Raw genomic sequence first — 25,660 nt, forward strand, 5'->3', positions numbered from 1 at the left:
GGACAATGCCTTTATATTTTTTCACCTATAAACTTTTTACCAGAGCTCCATTAAGGGACCCCAAGGTTGTTTACCAAATAATATCACCAGTGAAAAACCAAATTAACGAAGTCCCCTTTATAAAAGCTAGGGCATCAAATCTCCTCGTGGCAGATCTAGGAATAAACCCAGCTTCTCCCAGGCTCTAGCTTGTCCAAGACATTGCGTGTTTGAGATTTAAAACAGGCTTATTTCCTTGCCTGCTTAGGCAGCCTATTTAGATTTTTTTTTTCCTCTGTCCCGACCATCATTTCTCCTCCAGGACAGAGTTGATCTCTCTTTCAAATGAGTTGTGTTTCTGTTTCACATCATGGCAGTAAGGGATTGAAGCCTTTGAGAAAATAATGGCAAAAGCTGCAAAATCTTAATACTTTTATTGCCATCCTGGGTTTCTGGAAATAGTGAGGGGCTGAGAGATGGAAACACGAGAAAGCGGCTCCGGACCTTGAGCTCTTATAGCATAACTCCAAACTTCCCATCTCAACTTCCCAAGTTCAACTGTTGCATGGTATCATGAAGTTTTCCACTTGCAGAGTAGGCAATCACTCAAAACCTATTGACTACTTCTATCTGTAATAAAAAAAACCAAAAACTCCATGATCCAACAGTACAGTGTGTTCCTGTATTAGCAGTGAGAATTCAAACATGAAAAAAGTTTTACTTTCATTATTTTCCCTTTTTACAGGTCAACCCTTTAAACATTGAAACTTTCACACTATTTGACTTCAGGCAGTTGTGATCAGGAGGCATTCAGATAGAGGGCTGCACCCAAAACAAATGAACAAAAAAAACAAATTGTCTTTCTTGTGCCAGAGAAGCTACCTTGAATAAGGAATGAGGTTATCATCACTGTCAAATGCTTTTTTGTTGTTCAGTCGCTCATGTCTGACTCTTTGCGACCCCATGGACTGCAGCACACCAGGATCCCCTGTCTTTCACCATCTCCTGGAGTTTGCTCAAACTCATGTCCATTGAGTCAATGATGCCTGCTTACTAGTTAATATTTAACAATTATTTTTGCCTTTCTGCACTGAATACTAGTCTGCATGCGTAAGCATGAAGTAAAAGTCAGCCACATGGGGAGAATTTAAATGCAACTAGGCAGATCCTAAACCCCAATGCACTTTCTGAAAGAGGGATTGACTTATTCTGTGTTATTTCAAAGGGCAGTGGGATAGAAATTACAAACATATCTCTGCTCTTATAAGGAGCAGCCTAGTAGAATTTGGGCTTCCCTGGTGGTTCAGACAATAAAGAATCTGCCTGCAATTTGGGAGACCTGGGTTCAACCCCTGGATTGAGAAGATCCCCTGGAGAAGGAAATGACTTCCCACTCCAGTATTCTTGCCTGGGGAATTCCATGGACAGGCAAGCCTGGCGGGCTACAGTTCATGGGGTGGCAAAGGGCCAGACACGACTGAGCGACTCACAGTTTCATTCATAGCAGTTATGTCTCTTGAAGATGGAAAAGAATGTCCATCATTAATGAAACAGGGATTCAGAGATATAACATTTTATTACTCCAGCAGGTGGTTGGAAGGACTGGATCTCCCACAGCAAGGGACTATTCACAAGCCACCTTACTCTGCCTTCCTCTATCCATCTATTCAAATACTGACAAGCAGATTCTCCCACCTGGAGAAGGGGCATGTGATTAGGTAGTGAGGGAAGGAAGGCTGACCAGGGATGCACGGAAACACCAGAGGGTGTGCTGGATTATCTTCAGAATCTCTGCCACCTTTAAGATCACAGAACTTTAAGTTTGTTCTCTGAAATGCTACCCAGTGGCTAGAATTCCACATAGTGCAAAGACAACCTAATCTCTCAACTTAAAACAGGTAGCTAGGGGCTTTCCCTGGTGGCTCAGTGGTAAAGAATCTGCCTGCAATGCAGGAGCCACAGGAGACCTGGGTTTGATCGCTGGGTTGGGAAGATCCCCTGGAAGAGGGAATGGCAACCCATTTCAGTGTTTTGTTTTTTTGTTTTTTTTCTTTTTCTGGTTTTCCTTTTTATTTAATCAAAGACAGTGGATAAATATAAATACAGCACAATTATTTCAGATCATTCTTCATATTGTATACACACAGACCGATGAACATAATCTTAAAAGAAACCTGCAGTCAGCAATGAAATGCGTACATCTTTTCCTACCCTCGCTCAAAAAAATTTAAAAACACACAAACTTAGAATTGCATCCCTGGTGGCTCAGACGGTAAAGCGTCTGCCTGCAATGCAGGAGACCTGGGTTCAATCCTTGGTTCGGGAAGATCCCCTGGAGAAGGAAATGGCAACCCACTCCAGTATTCCTGCCTTGAAAATTCCATGGATGGAGGAGCCTGGTAGGCTACAGTCCATGGGATCTCAAAGAGTCAAACACAACTGAGCAACTTCACTAAAATTGCATCAACACATGCTCTCCTGTGACAAATGATTCAGACATAAATAGTAGGTGCAAAGAAACTATATGCTAACATATGTATAACCTTTGTCAGTGAAAATCACAAGCAGCCATAATGGTTAATATATATTCAGTTACTGATAACTAGCTGTGCCCTAAAGGGCATTATCAAGACAGAAATTATGCTGCAGAGAAAAGCTATACACAATGAGAAAATAAACTGCAAGATTAAAGCATGCATGTTTAATACTGGGAAAAATCACAGCCCTCCAAAATTTCTCCACGTTTCTTATAAAAGCCCTCTGCACTCAACGAAAATTAAAATGATCTTAAAAGGATAATACTCGCAGAGTTTACTTAAGTCTTTTCAGCCACAGAAACTGCATTGGAAATAAATGTTCAGAGTACTTTTCAAAACAAAAAAATCTATTCTTCTGATGACATGCATGATTAAAGGTCTATACAAGATACATTGCTCTACGTTCCCAAGGACTAGGGAAAAAAACCTAGTCAGTTTTTAGTTTGCAGATAATCAAAGGATTTTGTATTCCAGCAGTTCAAATCTTCTGGATCTTTTCATCAACAACTACTGGATTTTCTTTTCTGATTTTCTCAGCAGCCATCAGTTTTGAAATTGTAAGAGCAGGTGTGCACATCTGATTAATGGTGTACACCGCAGTAAACATTTCCACGCTGGCATTCAAGCCCAGTAAGTCCCACTTTCTTCCTGCACATGAAACAAAGATTCTGTTTCTGTTTTGGCTTTTCAAGAGACTTGGCTTTGCTCTTCAGACGGCTGCTATGCCGTTTCTGATACTGAAGTTTGCAGGTCTTCTGTTTTCAGTATTGCTTTGTCCAAAGATGTACTGTCCACTTGGGAAGACACCACAGATTCTGATAAAAGTGACTGCTGTGATACAGGGCTTAGCTACATAGATGAAGATGTAGAGTCTAGCGCTGCCTGAGCTTCTGGGACACTGCCATCTGTGCTCTGGGCTGGTAAAGACTCAGACAGACGAGTGACAGAAGGAACAGAAGGGCTTATTCTACCGTCACTATTCTGAACTGCCATTTGAAGATGTTCTTTATTGCGCACTGAATACATGCCATTCGTACCAGGGTTTCCATAAAATCTGCAGCCAGCAGAACAAAGCAGAGGCACTTGGCTGTGGTTACTTTCTTAAGCCACGTTCCCCTGTCGCGCACCTGCTGATGGCTCTCTCTGCCTGACACGCTGCCCGCTGCCACCGATAGCCACCGGTGAAGGGGGACGGGGAAGCCGCCGCACCCTGCTCACTCCGGGCCCACTGCCGCTGGCCCCTCCGCACTCCAGTGTTCTTGCCTGGAGAATTCCATGGACAGAGGAGCCTGGAGGGCTCCAGTCCATAGGGTGGCTGAAGAGTAGGACACGACTTAGCGACTAAACAACAACAACAAAATGTGACTTCAAAACACCAATTCTCACATCATCCCTGCAAGAGAAAATATTGTTTATTCCTATTCCGGGTACCTAAGGTACCTGAGATGAATGGTTGAAATGAACCATAGGTAAAACGTAACACTGCAGGACCTCTCTCGAGAGTACAGACTAAAATGAATCCAGTTAACATGCTGTCTATGTTTTACCCCTGCAGATCTCCTACCCCGTCAGAGTAACTGACAAGACGTCTATTCAGAATGCCAGAGAAACTGGAAATGTCGCTATTGACCCTGAAGACAAATGGCATCAAAGAGCCCAACAGCTAAAGGTCACTTGCTAGATTGAATTTTAAGTGTGTTTCAAGGGTTACTGCTGGATCTAAGTGATGGTCTGTGGCTGACATCTTATCACTTAAGGGTTTACTCTTATGCCTGAGAATAGTTACCCACCTTCTGATGGGTAAGACGACTTCTGCCCAGATGGGCCATTACTTGCTCAGCCAGGCAACCCTACCCACTTTCCCAAAGTTCTCTTTCCTAGAGGAAAATCATTATCTCACTCTGAAGACATTCAGAGGAATGGCCTGGAGACAATACAGGCAAGTCCAAAACACTGTCTGATCCTGTGCTGTTCCCAAGTCTGTTTCCCAGGGACTGCCCTGGCAATCTAGTGATTAAGACTCTGTGCTTCCATTGCAGTGGGCCTGGGTTTGATCCCTGGTCAGGAAATAAGGTCCCACATGCCACACAGCATGGCAAGATTAAAAAAAGCCAAAAACAAAAACAGGTCTATTTCCTTTTGGAGTTATCAGTCACATAGTATCCCTATGTGATGGGGGGGCACAGTCCTTAAAATGGATGGGAAACCCCAGAGCTTCAATGAACCCTCATTAGCGTAACATGAAAGCCTATTACCTAGCAATTTAGCATGATGACATCCCTTTGGAGGCCATGGGTTTACTACTTTGAAATCACAATGTTGTTTCAGGGAAGATTTTCATGAAACTATCCTCACTGTTTTTCTAGAAGAATCAAGAAAAGGTCTAGCAGCTGATTTCTTCTTGAACCAGTATATAGCGTTATGTGTAGTAGTGACTGTTGGATTTCCCTGGTAGCTGAGACAGTAAAGAAGCCACCTACAATGCAGGAGACCCCAGTTCGATCCCTGGGTTGGGAAGATCCCCTGGAGAAGGGAATGGCAACCCACTTCAGTACTCTTGCCTGGGAAACCTGATGGACAGAGGAGCCTGGCAGGCTACAGTCCATAGGGTTGCAAAAGAGTCAAACACGACTGAGCATCAAACACTTTCAGAAGGAGAAGCCCTTTGAAATCACCCAGCCTACAGAGCCTGTTGACATCATTAGTTAGAACTATGTTCAATGGAAAAGCAGTAATAGGAATAAAGCTCATTCCAGGGACTTCCCTGGTAATACAGTGGTTAAGACTCTGTGCTTTCAATGCAGGGGACATGGGTTCAATCCCTGGTCAGGGAACTATGAGCCCATGTGTTAGGTGATGTGGGGCAGGGGGTAGGGGGGAGAAGAAAGCTCATTCCAGTTTCAGAAACATTAGAGAAGAGGGGCAGCTCAAATCATCTTCCCCACCCCACCCCCCACCACAGTGGCCTCCAGGCTACTTTCAGAGTTGCAGAAAAAGAAATGAACTATAAGGGGCCATCCCAGCTGCAAAATGCTATGAATCTAAGATCCTTTATCTCTAGTTAACTTAAGTTACTATGGAAAATACACTTGAAGCATGTAATATTCTCACAACCTCTAGTTTTCACACTTGTCACTATGAAAAATTGTAGGCATCTCAGCCAATGATAAAAGAATCAAGGTAAAATTGGGATGCTTGATGCATGGCATGACCCTAGGCAGAGACAACAAAAAGCTTTGTAAAGAAAAAAATCAGAAGAAAGCTGTTTCATCTCTGAGGGTCCTAGACTCACTTGGTTCTAACCCACTCCTTGAGTGAGGACGGTAAGAAGCAAAACATCTAAAGATTGTTGGACCTAGAAAGATGGCCACACAGAGCGGCCCAAGGATTGTTTCCCTTAATTCAGAAAGGATTTCCTAGCTGCCCGCTGCACCCAACACGCTGACTGGACACTCAATGTACAAACCTCCGGGCTGCCTTCCTTATTTTTTTCCCTTTGGCCCCACAGCATATGGGATCTTAGTACCCCGACCAGGGACTGAACCCATGCCCCATGAATTGAAACTTAACAAGTCTTAACCACTGGACTGCCAGGAAGGTCCCCAGGATGCCTTTCTTTCTTCTCTTCAATTACTCAGCGCCATTGCCTTTGCTCTGGTTCCTCTCCTCCTCCTCCTCTTCTCCCACTGCATCCCATCATGCCTATGGTCAGGACCACTCCTCCAGGGTTTACCCTGTTTGACCTTTGTCCCATTAGCTGCTGTCTGTGTTTCTTTTGTACCAGCTACACTCTAAGTTCCTTGATAATTCCCATAATTTTGTATGAATTTTTCTCCCCACTTCCTAGGACACTGTTTTGCCCAAAGCTGATGCTCAATATTTAATGGTGTATTCAGTCACTCAGTCGTGTATCACTCTTTGCCATCCTGTGGACTGTAGCCCACCAGGCTCCCCTGTCCACGGGATATTCCAGGCAAGAATACTGGGGTGGGTTGCCATTTCCTTTTCCAGGGGATCTTCCTGACCCAGCGATCAAACCCACGTTGCTTGCGTCTCCTGCGTTGGCAGGTGGATTTCTTACCACTGCGCCACCCAGGAAGCCCAGTGGTGGATTAGAAAACCATTTATAGGTCTTTTAGTGAATCTTAAGTGAAAATGGGCCTCATTTGAAATCTTTTTCTTAAAAGGTGACTATCAAAGAATCTACACATCCTTTAGTAAACATACTTTAACCATGAGTAACTATTACTAACATAGAGATACCTCTATGTGAAATCAAAATAATTCAGACAATAAATTGAATACCTACTATGTTCTAACCACCAGCTTTTAGGTGCCTGGCCCCAAAGACATGGATTTTTAAAAACTCTTCAGAAAAAAAATAGAAATAAAACTTAACAAAAGACCCTTTTAAAAATGATTCCTACCCTTAAGGAGCTCAAAACAGTTACAAAGTCATCAGAATGCAGTGATATGAAAGTTGGCGTAAAATCCAGTATAATTAAAAGAGCACCTAATTCTGCCCTAAAAAGATGGGAAAAGCCTCTTGAAAAGACATGGCATCTAAGCTGACCCTGGAAGGATGAGTCAAAACATGCCAAGCAGACAAATGAGAGCAGAGGAATGAAAGTGGGGTGGGGGGGAATCTAATCTGCCCTGAGAGTTTTACCTGGAGTTCAGTGACTAAAGGGGAAAGTATGAGGAGGGGACAGAGGTTGCATGGGTTAGCTGGGGGCCAGGAAAGGCTATGTCAACTAAAAGATTTTTGGCAACTAAACACTTGTGCCACAACTGCTGAGCCTGTGCTCCTGAGCCTGGGAGCTGCAGCTACTGAAGCCTGAACTTCTGGAGCTTGTGCTTCTCAGCAAGAGAAGCCAGCACAATGAGAAGCCTGTGTACCTGTGCCACGAAAAGGGAGGAATGTATCCAACTCACAGATGCAAGTCTCAAATGATTCAGACCAACTAAGTGATGATGGGACCAGCAATAATAGTTTAAATGACAGAAGGTATATTTGTGTGTCTGTCTACACACAGAGAGTGAGTGATCTACAGAGAGAGAGAGTGATGAAATGTGGCAAAATGTTAAAAAGTGAATCAGTGAGGCTATCTGGGAGTTCTCTGTGCTATTCTTACCACTTTTTCTGTAAGTTTGAAATAATGGTGTAAGTGTGAAAAAATTAAAAGTTAAAGAAAGTGGTACCATAGGATTTAGCAACTAAGAGGTGATTGCTGGCCTGAGCAGAGCAGTCTCACTGGGGCAGTGAGAGGAAGGGTTCACCTGCAGTGTACAGGGGTCAGGATGAGAGCAGGGAAGATGAAGACCAACCTGCATTTTAAGATGCTTGGCTATGCATTACGAGATGAGATGTTTGGGGATTTTTTTGTTTGCTTTTTAGTTTTGACTGGAGTAGTTGCTTTTTTTTTTTAATAGTATAGATATGACTTTGCCAACAAAGGTCCGTATAGTCCAAGCTATGGTTTTTCCAGTAGTCATGTATGGATGTGAGAGTTGGACCATAAAGAAGGTTGAGTGCTGAAGAACTGATTCTTTTGAATTGTGGTGCTGGAGAAAACTCTTGAGAGTCCCTTGGACTGCAAGATCAAACCAGTCAATCCCAAAAGAATCAACGCTGAATATTCATTGGTAGGACTGATGCTGAAGCTCCAGTACTTTGGCCCTGTTGCAAAGAGCTGACTCATTGGAAAAGACACTGATGCTGGGAAAGATGGAAGGCAAAAGGAGAAGAGGGCAGCAGAGGATGAAATGTTTAGGTAACATCACCAACTCAATGGACATGAGTCTGAGCAAACTCCAGGAGATAGTGAAGGACAAGGAAGCCTGGCGGGCTACAGTCCATGGGGTCACAGAGTTGGACTTGACCTAGTGACTAACCAACAATAGTCACCATACAATGTTGTGTTAGTTTCCACTGTACAGCAAAGTGAGTCAGCTATATGTATTCCTATATCCCCTTTTTGGGGGGATTTCCTTCCCATTTAGGTCATCCCAGAGCATTGAGTAGAGTTCCCTGTGCTATACAGTAGGTTCTCAAAAAGAGTCATCTGTTTTATAGATAGTAGTATATATGTCAATCCCAATTTATCCCACCATGCCCACGGAAGAGATGAAGTTTAACCAGAGGATGAGATCAAGTAAGGAACTGTTTCTTTCTTTTTTTTTTTTTTTAATAGAAGAGCTTTAAACATTTACTTGCTTGCTTCCCTGGTAGCTCAGATGGTAAAGAATCTGCCCACAATTCAGGAGACCTGGGTTTGATTCCTGGGTTGGGAAGATCCCCTGAAGAAGGGAATGGCAACCCACTCCAGTATTCTTGCCTGGAGAATTCCATGGACAGAGGAGCCTGGCAGGCTATATAGTCCGTGAGGTCGCAAAGAGTTGGACATGACTGAGCAACTAACACTTTCACTTTCACATGCTAGAAAGGATAAGAAACTAGAGACATAGGACCAGAAAAAGAAAGGTGATGTGCTGGAAACAAGGTCCCTAAGACTATTTAAGCCTGTGTATTTGCACCTTAAAAAGACCAAGAACTGATAGTCATTCTCATTATTTTCTGTGTAAGTGCATTATCCATGCTGGAGATCTTTATTTCGAGTAATCCATTATCCTTTACCTGTCCATGAGGTCCTATTGTCCTGAATCATTTTGTGCTCTCCTGTGAATCCTTTCCAGATCCCACTTCTATTGTGTACTCAGAAGTGTACAGAGTACTTAGCTAAGAGTCAGAGCCCAGGGGGCCAGTGTAAGAGGGCACACTTCCACCTGCAGAAGATCCTTTCCAGGAGAGAAGCATGTGATCAAAAGGAAAAGACAAACGGTCCCCAGTTAAGGAAGGCTTCAAAAGGATGAAATAGGATGTTTTCCTTCTTGTCTCTAAAATAAAATAACGCTTGCCTCTCTAAAAAAGAAATGATAGTGTGAAAGATATGTAGCATCTTTGACTTATCAACGTCCCATCCTAAGTTATCTTTCCACCTTTCCCAAAGAGCTATTCACTGGATTTTGCCTCCAGTGCTTTCAACAGAACTATGATGCATTTATCCATCCAAACACAGAAAATTAGAGCCAGTTAATGTCTTCTCTAAATTTTATTAATATTATTGGATGGAACGTATAACCCAGCCTCAAAGAATGTGTGTTTTGTTGTTAAGAAACACAGCACAATGGAGAACAGATGTAGAGAATGGACCTGTGGACACAGTGGGGGAAGGAGAGGGTAGAACAAATTGAGAAAGTAGCATTGACATTTATAGACTACTCTGTGTAAAACAGATAGCTAGTGGGAAGCTACTGTAGAACACGGGGAGCCCAGCCTGGTGTTCTGCGATGACCTAGAGGGGCAGGATGAGGGGTGGGGTGGGAGGGAGGAGACATACATACACATAGTTACGACTGATCTGCGATGTGGTACAGCAGAAACCAGCACAACACTGTAAAGCAATTATCCTCCAATTAAAAATTTAAAAATAAAAAAACACAACACACACTTTGGAGCTAATCTTGGGAGTCCAGGCACAACCCTCAGGCCTCTAGGGTTGATCAGGGTGGTTGAGAGCAAGCGTGGCTTTTGTTTTAAAGCAGATGAACATTTCGCTTTTTGCTGAGATCAAAGTATGCATTCTCCCCTCTGCTTATGTCATGTAAACAGGAAAGTCATGAAAGAGACAGTCAGCTGCTGCCTTTCTCAGGGTTGGGGGCAAACTTCCCTTGGATGGCACAATACGGAGGAGCATTAATAACTGAGTACAGATCTTACCAAGAAACTATCATCCTAGCATTAGGCATCAGGAGACTCTGGTGCTGACGCCCCGGCCACAGGACTCTGCTCTGACTGTACTGGAAACACCTACTGCCATTATGCAGTTATTCTGAGTGCATGTAGTCTGGACTGATTGTGAGTGTTGGTAACAAAAGAATTCCAGAGAGAGGGGGATGCAATAGAGGATTTCAGTGCTCATGGAGATTAAATAGCCTGAGAATGGCTTTGTATATTAACTTCAGAGAACTCAGGTCTTGCCCTAAAGAGTGACACCTGATGCCTCAATTGTAGGTAATACATCTTTAGTAAGCCACAGATCTCAAGTAGGCTGCTCAGAAGGTGAGACAAATCACATCCAGCCCATAAATGTCTTTCTTTCCGGAGACTGAAATGCCATCCCTGGGCACTCACATTTACGTGAATAGCAGATTTAACACTTGAGACAATTGAATTTTCTCACGAAATGATGAGTCCTTGGCCTTGTTGACAAAGCACCCTGTGGAGAGCACTATTGTCGTCTGAATTGTCAGCAGAAAAGGTATAACATGATTAAGACCCAGTGGTAAGCCAAGACTTCGGGGCTGGTACTCATTGGTGGAATGACTTTGGGTCATTTCTCATTGGTGGAAATGAGAGAGAGAACTGGACCAAGTACAGTCAGATGGTAGCAGAAAAAGAACTCCTGGTCACTCATTTTTCCAGCAGTTAAAAAAGCTGAACAAACATGGATGGACCTAGAGATTAGCATACTAAATGAAGTAAGTCAGGAAGACAGATACCATTTAATACCACTCACATGTGGAATTTAAAATATGTCACAAATGAATTTATCTATGAAACAGAAACAGACTCACAAACATAGAGAACATGTTGTCGTTGCCAAGAGGAAGTAGGAGTGGAGGAGGAATGGATTGGGAGTTTGGGATTCGCAGATGCAAACTGTTACATAGAATGGATAAACAGCAAAGTCTTACACTATATAGTACAGGTAACTATATTCTTGTGATAAACCGAAATGGAAAAGGATATTTAAAAGAACGTGTATATGTATATGAGTCATTTCGCTGTACAGCAGAAATTGACACAACATTAAAAGTCAACAAAAAAGGCTGAACAAATATTGAAAAGAATAACACCTGCATCAGTAAATATCTATAGATCATAGCAAAAGTGGATTTTTTTTGACCTTCAAGAACAGTAATGACAGCCATAAAAAGAGCCACTGTGTTTCATGAACACACCTGTAAGAGTGTAAACTAATTTTCTTCTGGATGCATTACAAGCAAGGATGTTCTTAGACTGTGTATTGGCAGAGCCTTCTTGCCCACATTTTGTCCATGCAGCTCAGTATACTACACGGAAGGAAGGACCCTTTCAATTGAAATACAGAGAAGGAAGTTTCTCTTTTTTGGACACCGCAGGTAAAAACTTCAAGGAGCTAATCAGAACCTGGCCAATCTTCCAGAAAGTTCAAAGTCTAAGGAGAACTTACTCTAAATTTCAAATTATAAGTCATTCTTACATGAAAATCTGATATAAGAAGTAACTCTGTATATTACTATTTTAAATTAAATAATCTCAACCTTATTATGAGATACCATGAGAAACAGAATGGCAGTAAATAATATTATACAAGAGTAGTATTATACAGTAGTAGTATATTATACAGGAGTCTTGGCAATTATATCAGAAAAGTGAAATATCCCTAAAACAGACAATTTGAGCAAAAACATGATTTATTCGTTTCAAAGTTTTTTTTTTTTTCCTCGAACGATCTGTGTAACTTGCGCTTTTTCGATTAACCTTGCATAGATACAGGCCACAGAGGCTTTTTATATGTGGGTTCAGATAGGAAGAAATACGTTGCAGTTACACAGCACACAGAGGCATATGGTCCTCTGACTGTTTTCAGTAAGCATATAATCATTCTTTCCAAAGGCCTCTTAACTCAGCTAGTTTTTCACAAAGTAATGAGTGCTTTATTCCTTGGGAAATATGACTAAATGGCTTAGTGCAATATAGTTACATAGTGTATCTATTATACCAGGAGTACATTGTGTTGTTACAAGACTTTGGAAAGCATAAAGACTGCTCGAAATTGAAATATTTCCCCCAGATGTTTGATTGCCTAAGTACAGGCTATATTAAGGAACAGAAGCAAAACAACCTTTGTGGTTTCACAGATGTCCCATCACCATGCAGACTCTTTTATAATCCTCTGAATAAAACCTAATTTGTTTCATCTGGTGAAGAGGTCATTTCTGGCTTCTGACCTATATGACTAAGATCTGATAATGTGAATTGTATTTCATACTAAACTTATATTTGGTGGGTAAAGCAAATTGTTGATTTCTTTCTGGTTAAGATTTTTAATATTTATCTTAGTTAAGACAAATGTGCGTATTTCATGCTGATTTGCACTTCCTCTGTATGCAGCTCTTTAGGGAAAAAGCTGCTTTCTCCCCCTATGTGGTACTATTTCATTTTACAACATTTTAAGTCAAAGACTTGCCCTTAATATAATGCCCCTTATAAGCTATTTTTTTTCTAGAAAATTCATAATCTGAAATTGCCAAGGGGAAGCACTCAGCTACTCACCCTCTCATTGCCTGAAATGAGGAAAGCCCCTGTGTTCTCTTTCTTTATCTCCTTTCAATCCCATGATCACCTTCCTAGAAGTCTCAAAACTCCAGTTTGAGAAACACTAAAATTTTTTTCTTTTAACTTTATGTTAAATTCAGTCTTTTAACTTTACATTAACAAAAAATATCTTTTTAGGATTACCAGGAACAGTGGTCTCAATACGAAAATGCAAAGTCAAGCAATGGACCCAGAGATCAATCTTCGGAAACAACCAATGGCCAGCAACCTTCCAGAAGACCAGCCAAGCACAAGATTCGAAAACAGCGCAAACACCGGCAGGGCCCAAAGTCTTCAGTGACCGAAGAGCTGGCTGTCAGTCAAGGAAACCAGAATAACACTCCCAGACATCAGCAAAACCCAAATAAGCCTACTGATACTGAAGTAACACAGGAAACAGGTGTGATTATGAATGCCACAAACGATGATTTACAATACTCAAGTGTACTGAGAAGCCAGGATCCCAAAGTAACCTCCAATCAATCTGCCCCACCACACCCGGTTTCAGACAAAGTATTATATAAAAATGCTGCCGGATATTACCCGGTGATGAACACTAATAGAGAAAGAGGACACAATGACCAAGAAGAGAAAAGGTTTTCCTACCAGCAGCTACACATCGACAGTCTATCCAATATGCACTTGAAGTACCTTCATGAACTTACCAAGAAACACGCATCCCGTAGCCAGAAAGGCTCTCAGTCTAACATAAACATTCAAGCATCAACCGAGAAGAAGAAGCAACCCAAACTGGCTTACACAGAAACAAAGTATAAGAACTTAGAAATATTATGGTAAGAATTCCCTGTTCTTTGGTGGTTTTCTGGAGAAATGAGAGGCTAGAAGAGAGAGGATGGAATGGAGGACAGAGGGGTGGGTTCATGACAGTGGTCAGGCAAGAGGAGAAATTCACCTTAACAGCATCCTTGGCTCTGGCCTTCAACCTAAAATAGTCCACGTTTCATGTATTTCTTTTCTTCTTCCCTGTCTCTAGCTTTTCCACTGTAGTTAAACCAGAGACTAGATAGGGAGAAGGACAGAGGGACCCTATCAAAAAAGATACAGTAAAAAAAAAAAGAGAGAGACAGTATATCTTGATGATTGCAAGTAATATTTGAAGGAAACAAATTATCTCCAGCCCTGTAATGGTCAATCCTAAGAAAATAAAATACAGAAAAAATTATGTATGTGCAAAAATATCACCATTTACAGCAATGACAATAATTGAATAAAGAAATGTTTAAGTAAATTATAATATTAAATATCATGGAATCATTAAAATGGGCTTCCTTAGTAGCTCAGACTGTAAAGATTTCACCTTCATTATCCTCTGGAGACGGGAATGGCTACCCGCTCCAGTATTCTTGCCTGGGGAATCCCATGAACAGAAGAGCCTGGCGGGCTACAGTCCATGGGGTCACCAAGAGTCAGATATGACTTAGAGACTGAACAACAACACACCCTTTAAAACTATGCTTCTGTAGGGAGAAAATGTTGTTATTGTTGTTTAGCTGCTAAGTCGTGTCTACTCTTGGCGACCCCATGGACTGTAAGCCCCCCAGGCGCCTCTGTTCATGGGATTCCCCAGGCAAGAATATTGGAGTGGGTAGCCATTTCCTCCTCCAGAGTATCTTCCCCACTCAGGGATCAAACCCTCATCTCCTGCATTGGCAGGTGGATTCTTTACCACTGAGTCACCTGGGAAGTCCTTATAGAGAGAAAATAGTGAGGTATAAAATTTTACCTAAAAGAGTATGAGCTTCACACCTACTATGTGTTAAAATGTACACAGAAGATGGAAAATGCACCAAGACATCAATAGTGTTTACCTCTGGCAAAAGAGTTTGGGATTATTTTTAATTTCTTCTTTATATATTCTGAGCTGTCCAAATTCCCTACAATGTATATGCATTACTTTTATAATTAGAAAAATGAAAAGTTATTTTTAAAATTAAGGGGGATTTCTTGATGTCATTCAATCAAATGTGTTTATTACATGCCTGATACAACTCAATATAAGACTAAAATGTTATAGAAGATACAAAAGTAGTATGATGCAAGGGAACCCTCAAGGAGCTTATTTTTAAAGTAGAGAGACAATTTTAATATATATGAGTTAATCAGAAGATATTTCAGTGCTCCACTTGGAGGTGTGGAATGTACATTTAACAAGATTTAGAATTCACTTCCTAGAAGAGATAGTGATAGATAGCAGGCATTTTGTCTTTTTCCCCCTGACTTTAGAGGGAGTGCTTCTAACATTTTGCCATTAAAAATATTTAATTTTTAGTACTTAGGGAGATATAGAGGAAACATCATCCTATTTCTATTTTTTGCAAAGATCTATCATAAATAGATGCTTAATGTTAACTAATACTTTTTCTTCATCAATTGAAAATATTTCTCCTTTAATTCTTTAATGTGGCTAAATGTATTAACAGATTTTCTAACATTCCACCAACCTTTTACTCCTAGGACAATCCCAACTTGTCATACTATTTTAATAAACTTCTTGATTTGATTTGTTAATGCTATTTAGGATTTAACATTCACATGCAGGAAGTGAGACTGGCTTAAAATTCTCCAATCTATCACTGGCCTTGTCTGGATGTGTTATCAATTATACCAAGATTATACCAGCCTTAGAATAATTCCCTCATTTCACATCCTCTGGGATATACAATTGGAACTGTTACTTGAAAGTTTCATAGAACTTTTCAGTAAATCCGTTTAGTTCACATGTATTTTTTTGTTTGGCCTTTCTTTTGTTGCTGTTTGTGGGCAGATTTTAAACTTTAAACTACTTACATTTTTTGGGATACTCATATCGAGTTAATTTCTACTTTCTTAATTTGTCCTAATCACCCTTTTTTCTAATATCATCTTTTTAAAAAAATATTATCTTTTGAACTGATAGAACTTTGTTACCTTTCCCCTCTACTGATTTGGAAATGCATATTTTCTATTCCCTTTTTTTAAACTTACATACTTAACTAGTCTAGTGTTAAATTAATATTCCTATTGTCCTGCAGACATTCTCAAATTCATTGGATTGTTCTGATCCAGTCACCCTTTGTGTCATACATATTCTTTTCATTCAGCATCTTATAGCTCCTAACTGCTGTTTTATTATTGCTGGATAGAGTCCATGCTGTTTTAGATTTAACCGATTGTTTATTAATGTCTTTGCTTCCCATCTTTCTTCCATTTCACTCTTCCTTCCTCAAGTAGATCCTTTAGAAGTTCTTTCAGCAAGTACATTTCACTGGTAAACTTACCTGAAATTCCTTTACTTTATTCTCTTAAATTACTGTTTAACTTGGTAAAGAATTAAACCTTGAAAACACTGTCTTCCTATTTCCTGGCTTCTGTATTTCTTTGAAAAGACTTTTACCAATGTAATTATCATTCTTTTTGTCTTTTATTCTCTTGTTGGTTTTGAGGTCTCTCCTTTGTTTTTTGTGTTTTCAAGCTTCACTATGATGTATTTAGTTTGAAATTTATAATCTTGCTTGTGACTTTTCTGGGCTTCCTAAATCTGAAGGTTCATTTTTTTCATAAATTCTGGAAAATCATCACCCATTTTCCCTTTGAATACTATGTCTCCCAAATTTGCTCTATTTTCCCTTCAGGAACACACAACAGATACATTTTTGATCCTCTTATTCTAGACTCCATGTCTTTTTAACAGTTTCTTATTTCCCATCTCACATCTCTCTGTGCTTCTTTCTGAGAAATTTCCTATTTATAAATCTCTGGCTATGTCCAATATGGTCTTTAATGTGTCCACTGAGTTGTAAATTTCAGTGATGGTGCTTTTCGTGTCTAGAATTTCTGCATGGTTCTGATTAAAACCTTCCTGTTCCTTTTTCAGAATATATTTCTCAGAGTTTTTATTTCTTATTTCATGTCTTTAATCATACATATGCTTGCTTATAAATGCTTTCTAATATTCAGTTATCCTAAATTCTTAGAAATCTACTACTGCTTTGTGTGTGAGTGTGCATGTGTATCTGGACTCTCTTATTTGGTAGGTTATTTCCTTACATGTTCTAAAATTTTGGATTGTGAACTTATGTGTAGCCATCTTATCTGTAGACACCTAAGCAGGTTTGGGTGGGGATGTATCCTTCCAGAGAACTTTTATTTCATACTCTTTTCCACTGTAATTTATTACAGGATACTGAATATAGTTACCTATGATATATAATGTTGTTCATCCATTTTGGATACAATAGTTTGGGCCTTCCCTGGTGGCTTAGATGGTAAAGAACCTGCCTGGAATATTCGAGACCCGGGTTCAATCCCTAGGTTGGGAAGATCCCCTGGAGAAGGAAATGGCAACCCTCTAATTCTTGCTGGAGAATGCTATGGACAGAGGAGCCTGGCAGGTGCCTGGGGTTGCAAAGAGTCAGACATGACTAAGTGCAACTAATACATATAATAGTTGCATCTGCTAGTCCCAAACTCCCAATCCAACCCTCCCCCCACCCCTTGGCAACCTCAAGTCTGTTCTCTATGTCTGTGAGCCTGCTCCTGTTTCATAGATAAGTTCATTTGTGTCATATTTTAGATTCCACATGTTAACTGATATGGTATTTGTCTATCTCTTTCTGACTTATTTCATTTAGTATGATAATCTCCAGGTCCATCCATGTAGCTGCAAATGGCATTATTTCATTCTCCTTTATGGCTGAGTAATATTCCATTGTGTATATATACCACATCTTCTTTATCTGTTCATCTGTTGATGAACATTTAGGTTGTTTCCATGTCTTGGCTACTGTAAATACTGCTTCTATTAACACAGGGATGCACAGTATTTTTTCAGATTATACTTTTGTCTGGAGATATGCCCAGGAGTGGGATTGCTGTGTCACATGGCAACTTTATATTCAGTTTTTGAGTAATCTCTGTACTGTTCTCCATAGTGGCTGTACCAATTTACATTCCCACCAACAATGTAGGCGGCTTCCCTTTTCTCCACACCCCCTCCAGCATTTCTTATTTGCAAACTTTTTAATGATGGCCTTTCTGACTGACGTAAGGTAGTAGCTCATTGTCGTTTTGATTTGCATTCTTCCAGAGAACTTTTGTATCTGCTTCTGCCACCTACAGAGGTATCCTTCCTCCAGTATCATTTTTATGTTAATTTCTTGGTGTTGGAGTTCCATGTTTATGTAGGTAAGGTAAATTTGAACCCCAAATATTGCCCCAAATTCCCAGGGAATTTTTTTTTTTCTAGTTCAGAGCCTAGACAAAGATAGTCTTGCTCTGTTGTTTCTCAAGGCTGGTGAACGAGTTTTTTACTAATCTGCCTTTTTATTGAGGCTGTATCTCTTCAGAGCTTCCCTGGTGGCTCAGATAGTAAAGAATCTGCCTGCAATGCAGGAGACCTGGGTTCGATCCTTTGGTCGGGAGGATACCCTGGAGAAGGGGATCTTCAAGGATGAGAGCCTTAGTGTAGGTATCTCACTTCTGATTCCCTGCCCCACACAAGGTCAAGGTCTGACATATCTAATAACAGTGATAAATGGTAAAATGCAAGCACTTAGGTTCAAAATTCCCTCAAAGAAAACTATAGCTTCAGCTCATCCAAAATCTGCTTTAGTTTTAGTTCCTCTTTAGTTTGTGGTCTTTGAAGATTCCCCATCTCTCTTACAAATTCAGTTATATAATTAAAAGGATATTTGTTTAATTTAATCCACCATATCCAGGTATTTTGTGGTGGAAAGGCCTTTGATTTTTCAGAATGGTGTTTTTTCTATTCTGAATGCAGTAAATGAAAGTTCTAAGTAAGAGCTAGACTATTCTAAAGAAAAAAATAGGGGGATATTATGAATAATAATATAATTATGAAAAGATTAAAGACATTAATTTGTTTGTCATGCATGATAAGTCACTTCAGTCAAGTCCGACTCTTTGCAACACCATGGACTATAGCCCACCAGGCTCCTCTGTCCATGGGATTCTCCAGGCAAGAATACTGGAGTGGGTTTCCATTTCCTCCTCCAGGGGATCTTCCCAATCCAAGGATGGAAACTGCATCTCTTATGTCTCCTGCATTGGTGGTGGGTTCTTTGGGAGTGGTAAATACAGTAAATCGATGGTTCATAAAGACTTTTATGATAAGTCTTATGTATCTACATTTTAACAGATTTGTGCTTTTTTTGTTTTTCCTTCAAGGAAATTCCATTCTTCCTCTGAGGAACAACCTGCTAAGGCTTCCCCAGATTCCCGGCTCTCCCAGATAATGGAGCAGCATCAGCAAGCCCTGCTGCAGCTGGCAGAGGTGCAGCCCCATGAAGGGGCCTCACCCGGCCTCACCCTTCCACCCATACTGTCAAGGGTGGAGAGTGAATCCCAGCTCAGTTCAGAGAGAAGCCAAAGAAACCAAGTGAAAATCAGCCGCAGCAATTCTGAAAGCTATCTGTTTCAACTGGAAAAGGGGAAAAAGCATAGGAAAAGAAGCAGCATTAAGGTAATAACAGCATCTTACTTAACCTTCCATTTTGATAATACACATGGTCCTTGATTTTCATTCCCCTTATCATAGGCCTGGAATAGGGATGCTCCTCTTCCTCCTCTTTCTCTTCTACCTGCCCCCATCCCCTAAGAACTCTTCCTTGACTCTCATCTCAACCTCAGCTCCTGCAGTAAAACACCCAGGACAGCCAATGACTGCACTTTTCTTCTTAAATGTTTGCTTTACTGAGCTCTGTGTTTACTATAACTGGATACTATACTATAAGATTCACCATGGGTGCTCGCTTCGGCAGCACATATACTAAAATTGGAACAATACAGAGAAGATTAGCATGGCCCCTGCGCAAGGATGACACGCAAATTCGTGAAGCGTTCCATATTTAAAAAAAAAAAAAAAGATTCACTATGGGGTGGGGGGGTGGGGTGAGAGGGAGGTTCAAGAGGGAGGGGACATATGTATACCTTTGGCTGATTCATGTTGATGTATGGCAGAAACCAATATAACACTGTAAAGCAATTATTCTCCAAGGAAAATATTTTTAAAACAACAACAAAAAGATTCACCATCATTAGCACCTTTGTGCACTGAAGTCTTTCCCATCAGGTCTGCTTTGCTAAATAAAGGAAATGGGGGTGGGTGGCAAAAAAGGAAGGTTTCCAGGAAGAAATGAAGGAGTCTTTTTATGTCCTTTGTGTTTCTCCACTGTTTCAAACAATAAAAACTCCTCAGGAGACACCACTTGTTTCTAGTGTCAAATAGTAAGGGAAAAGCTGGAAATGCTTTAAGGGGCAACAGGGAAAGACTTGGTTGGAAGCAATAAGCCTGTAGTGGATGGGCCGTCCCAGGAACAGACTCTGAAATGGAGATTTGTGAGCTGGAGCCCTCCTCCAGAACCACCCCTGGAAGGGAGGGAGCAGGCAGGGCGGGGCGAGGGAGAGGCGGCAGCTTTGAGGCTCAAAGCGGAGGCTTCAGCCACGCCCACGAGGGTTCTGAAGTTGGGATGGCCCTTCAGAGGCAAGGCACCAGCTGCTCCCTGACACGGATCAGCCACTGGTTGTTGCCTGTCTTTGAGGAAGGGTAGTAACTTTGGTCACGGCTACTTTGGGCTACTACTTTGTTACTTTGGTAGTAACTTGGGGCTACTCCACCTGGGTGAGGGCAGTTCTCAGGGAGGGACTCGACTGAGAGCGACGGAAAACGACACTCAGCAGCTGGGGGCACAAGAGTCTGGGTCCAGGGGAGCGTCCACTCTCAGGCAGATTTAGGGAGCCATCCTCAGTTCAACTCAACACACATGTGTTGAATTCCTTCCGGGCACCGGTGTCAGGTGCTGGGGGATGTATAGTGAACGAGCAGCAGGAGTGGACAATTGCCTGGAACTGGGGAAGGCATGCGGGCATGTGGCTTCAGTATCATATTGAAATAAAAAAGAGAGATGCGGGGTGAACACAGAGGAGCACGGAAGGGGCACACATCCCCACCTGGGGGTCAAGCAGAGTTTCAGGGGTGATCGTGAGGTGTCTGAGAGGACGTTCGCGAATTAACAGAAGAAAGACTGAAGGCACTTGAGGGAGAGGGACCAGCGGGAGCAAATGTTCTGAAGCGCATGAGGACACAAAGCATGCTGGGAACTGAAGCATCTCAAGGCTGCTGTCACTCAAACTGGGGCTTCCCTGGTGGCTCAGACGGTAAAGAAGAGGGCATGGCAACTCGCTCCAGAATTGTTGCCTGGAGAATCCCATGGACAGAGGAGCCTGGCAGGCTATAGTCCATGGGGTTGCAAAGAGTCGGACACAACTGAGCGACTAAGCACAGCACAGTCATTCAAACTGGGAGGCCTGAGTGTTGAGAGAGGACAGTGGAGAAATAGGTCAGGGAGTTGGGGGTGGGGGGGGGGGGGGGTTGGGTAGGTCTGCCAGTATCTTGCTTGTCATTGGTGGAAGGAGGGCTCTAATCTCTAGGCTAGAGGGTAGAGGTGCAGGTTGGTGGGAGGCACTGAAGAATTTTAACCACAATTAGCTTATTTTATTTTATTTTATTTTTGTGGGATTAACATTGACCTTTATTTTCCGTTCGTAATTCTTCATATTTTCTGAAAAAAAATTTTTTTTGGGGGGGAACTGAGCATGCATTACTTTTATAACCAGAAGTTTAATAAAACAACTGAAAAGAAGAGATGATACACAAAGGGCTAGGGTGAAAAATTGGGATATAGTCACAAGACATCAAAAGATATGAATGAAAAGTTTTATGTCAAAGACATTCAAATAAGGTGACAGTTTTTAATTAGAATGGTTTGCACCCTTAGCATTTCTTGAGTTCAGAGGGAAGAAATACTTTTCAATGAAAATAAAGGTCTCTGTAAAAACCAGGCTTTCATTTATTCTTTCTCTATGCTTATGTTTTTCTGTCCTCCATTTATTATTAACCAGTTACATTTCCCAAGTAACTATTCTATTACTAGTCCTGCTTCAGATACTTTATCAGATTCAATATCAGGAACAGGGATAATATGCTTTACAGTTAAATATAAGGAATTTCAGTCATGGGTGGTTAATTGAGGGCTTTATTTCTCTTCTGTTTTACTGTGCTTTTGATCATTTTATTGCTCATTAGTCTATTTTCTGGTGTGTGGATAAGTGAAAAGATACAGACACAAAATTAAGTGTCAGTTCAGTCACATACTGATCAAATGAGGGTCTTGCAAAGAAATTACAGTGAGTCCCCTGACACGTTAGCTGCTCATTTTTGGCCAGAATGTATATGTGTTCATCAGGTGATTTATGGATTAACAGATAGTTAATGGTTTAAATGTTTCTTTCCCCTTAGTCAGCAGTTTACATGGAAACACTAAAGCATGTGATGACAGAACTGAAGGTGGTTTTCTGGTTAGCAGTCATCAAATTTAGAACCTTATTCTTAGCCTCTGTAGTAGAGAGCTAGATCCTACTAACATTCCTTTTTATTTTTTTTTAATTTATTTTCATTGGAGGCTAATTACAGTATTGTGGTCGTTTTTGCCATACATTCACATGAATCAGCCATGGGTGTACATGTGTCCCCCATCCTGAACCCACTCCCATCTCCCTCCCCACCCCATCCCTCAGGGTCATCCCAGTGCACCAGCTCTGAGCACCCTGTCTCATGCATCAAACCTGGACTGGCAATCTACTTCACATATGATAATATACATTTTTCAATGCTATTCTCTCAAATCATCCCACCCTTGCCTTCTCCCACAGAGTCCAAAAGTCTGTTCTTTACATCTGTGTCTCTTTTGCTGTCTCACATATAGGGTCATCATTACCATCTTTCTAAATTCCATATATATGCGTTAATATACTGTATTGGTGTTTTTCTTTCTGACCTACTTCACTCTGTATAATAGGCTCCAGTTTCATCCACCTCATTAGAACTGATTCAAATGCATTCTTTTTAATAGCTGAGTAATATTCCATTGTGTATATGTACCACAGCTTTCTTATCCATTTGTCTGCCAATGGGCATCTAGGTTGCTTCCATGTCCTGGCTATTGTAAACAGTGCTGCGATGAACATTGGGGTACATGTATCTCTTTCAGTTCTGGTTTCCTTGGTGTGTATGCCCAGGAGTGGGATTGCTGGGTCGTATGGCAGTTCTATTTCCAGTTTTTTAAGGAATCTCCACACTGTTCTCCCTAGTGGCTGTACTAGTTTGCCTTCCCACCAACAGTGTAAGAGGGTTCCTTTTTATCTGCACCCTCTCTAGCATTTATTGCTTGTAGACTTTTTGATAGCAGCCATTCTGACCGGCGTGAGATGGTACCTCATTGTGGTTTTGATTTGCATTTCTCTGATAATGAGTGATGTTGAGCATCTTTTCATGTGTTTGTTAGCCATCTCTATGTCTTCTTTGGAGAAATGTCTGTTTAGTTTTTTGGCCCATTTTCTGATTGGGTCGCTTATTTTTCTGGAATTGAGCTGTAGGAGTTGCTCCTATATTTCTGAGATTAATTCTTTGTCAGTTGCTTCATATGCTATTATTTTCTCCCATTCTGAGGGCTGTCTTTTCACCTTGCTTAGAGTTTCCTTTGTTGTGCAAAAGCTTTTAAGTTTAGTTAGGTCCCATTTGTTTATTTTTGCTTTTATTTACATTACTCTGGGAGGAGGGTCATAGAGGATCCTGGTATGATTTACATCAGAGAGTGTTTTGCCTATGTTTTCCTCTAGGAGTTTTACAGTTTCTGGTCTTATATTTAGATCTTTAATCCATTTTGAGTTTATTTTTGTGTATGGTGTTAGAAGGTGTTCTAGTTTCATTTTTTTACAAGTGGTTGACCAGTTTTCCCAGCACCACTTGTTAAAGAGATTGTCTTCTCTCCATTATATATTCTTGTCTCCTCTGTCCAAGATAAGGGGTCTATAGGTGCATGGATTTATCTCTGGGTTTTCTATTCTGTTCCATTGATTTATATTTCTGTCTTTGTGCCAGTACCATACTGTCTTGATGACTGTAGCTTTGTAGTATAGCCTGAAATCATGCAGGTTGATTCCTCCAGTTCCATTCTTCTTTCTCAAGATTGTTTTGGCTATTCAAGGTTTTTGTGTTTCCATGCAAATTGTGAAATTATTTGTTCTAGTTCTCTAAAAAAATACCATTGGTAGCTTGATAGGGATTGCATTAAATCTATAGATTGCTTTGGGTAGTATACTCATTTCCACTACATTGATTCTTCCAATCCATGAACATGGTATATTTCTCTATCTATTTGTGTCATCTTTGATTTCTTTCATCAGTGTTTTATAGTTTTCTATATATAGGTCTTTTGTTTCTTTAGGTAGCTTTATTCCTAAGTATTTTATTCTTTTCGTTGCAATGGTAAATGGAACTATTTCCTTAATTTCTCTTTCTGTTTTCTCATTGTTAGTGTATAGGAATGCAAGGGATTTCGGCATGTTAATTTTATATCCTGCAACTTTACTATATTCAGCTTAGTCTTTTTAGGAAGACTGTTCTGGCTATGTAGTGCAGAGCAGGTAGATGCAGAGCACACCAGGAATAGGGGGTCATGAGCTAAAAGCTCATGTGGGAGCCTCAGAAAGAAAGGAAAGGGTGGCCTTAAAGAGAACAAGGAAAAGTGGACTAGAATGACAGTTCTATATTACAGAGAAGGAAACGAGTACCAGCTTGCTGTGTCCTCCTGAGAGAGGACCTCAGAGGTTGATGAACATGAAACACCTCAGCCCACTGCCACAGCCCCCACCCAAGAGCCCACACAGCCCAAGGTCTTCAACTCACTCACAACCTGGGGTCCTTACCGCCACCCCTTCCCACACCCCCACCCAAGGGCTCCTTGAGCTCCTTGTCTGACCCTCCCTCACATCCTCTGTCCTAATTCTTGCCCAGGCCATGGAGACCACTACTAGTTGTTTGGAGCTGGGATAGTCCCCAGTTTTACTGTATTATGAAGAAATGTGTTCCTGGGATCATAAGTAACTTATTTTTCCACCAAAACATCATTATATGCTTAGGTTACATTACAGTTAGGTTCTGAGGTACAATTAGTCATTTTCAAGTACTTCATAAACAGAATAGGGTTTGTACACTGGACTAGGAAGCCAGACACTATGTGTATTATTACTTCTATGGGGAAATATATTCAGAGCTTAGGAACCAACACATTCTCAAGATGAGGATGTCCTGTCCCTCTAGAACTTATGAGTTATCAGGGCCTAAGAAAGAGCTCAAACACACCACTTCGGATGAGAATCTTCTGGGTTAGGGTTCCTACCAACTGTGTATTATCGTGGAAAATGCAAGCTTTCAGCTCAATTTCTAGTGAGCAGGGATCAGTGGAAGTCACACACTTGGCCATTTCTAAATTTCCATCACCTAATCTCTGCATAACTTGGCAAGTTATTAGTTCACCTGAGCCCTTAGTTCCCCATTTGCACAATTAGAGTTGTTCTTTTGGTAGATTTCATCTGGCAGTTAAATGAAATACTGTATTAAAATCTTAGATTATTGTTGTTTTTTTAGTCACTAAGTCATGTTCGACTCTTTGCAACCCCATGGACTGTAGCCTGGCAGGCTCCTCTGTCCATGGGATTCTCCAGGCAAGAATACTGGAGTGGGTTGCCATTTCCTCCTCCAGGGGATCTTCCTGACCCAGGGATCAAACCCCTGTCTCCTGCATCTCCTGCACTTTCAGATGGATTCTTTACCATTGAGCCACCAGGGAAACCCCAAAACCTT

The 25,660-nt window shown here is 41.0% G+C and overlaps 1 protein-coding gene, 1 non-coding gene and 1 pseudogene across 4 annotated transcripts in view; 2 read left to right on the forward strand and 1 right to left on the reverse strand.

The window, feature by feature from the left end:
- Positions 1 to 25,660, forward strand: part of JHY (junctional cadherin complex regulator) — a 76,438-nt gene that overhangs the window by 39,437 nt on the left and 11,341 nt on the right. For 2 of the 3 annotated variants that reach the window (XM_043893994.1, XM_043894724.1), the window contains 3 exons: positions 4,072 to 4,185; positions 13,078 to 13,733; positions 19,126 to 19,420. In XM_043893994.1, the coding sequence (XP_043749929.1) occupies positions 4,072 to 4,185; positions 13,078 to 13,733; positions 19,126 to 19,420 (1,065 nt within the window). The remainder of the gene's footprint in view (positions 1 to 4,071; positions 4,186 to 13,077; positions 13,734 to 19,125; positions 19,421 to 25,660) is intronic. The other variant, XM_043895322.1, reaches the window with a different exon arrangement.
- LOC122680861 lies at positions 2,995 to 3,983 on the reverse strand (annotated as a pseudogene).
- Positions 19,703 to 19,809, forward strand: LOC122703927. Its single transcript, XR_006343669.1, has one exon. It is a non-coding gene; the product is annotated as a U6 spliceosomal RNA (small nuclear RNA).

This window comes from Cervus elaphus, chromosome 1 (assembly GCF_910594005.1).
Source record: "Cervus elaphus chromosome 1, mCerEla1.1, whole genome shotgun sequence".
NCBI classification, from domain to species: Eukaryota; Metazoa; Chordata; class Mammalia; order Artiodactyla; family Cervidae; genus Cervus; species Cervus elaphus.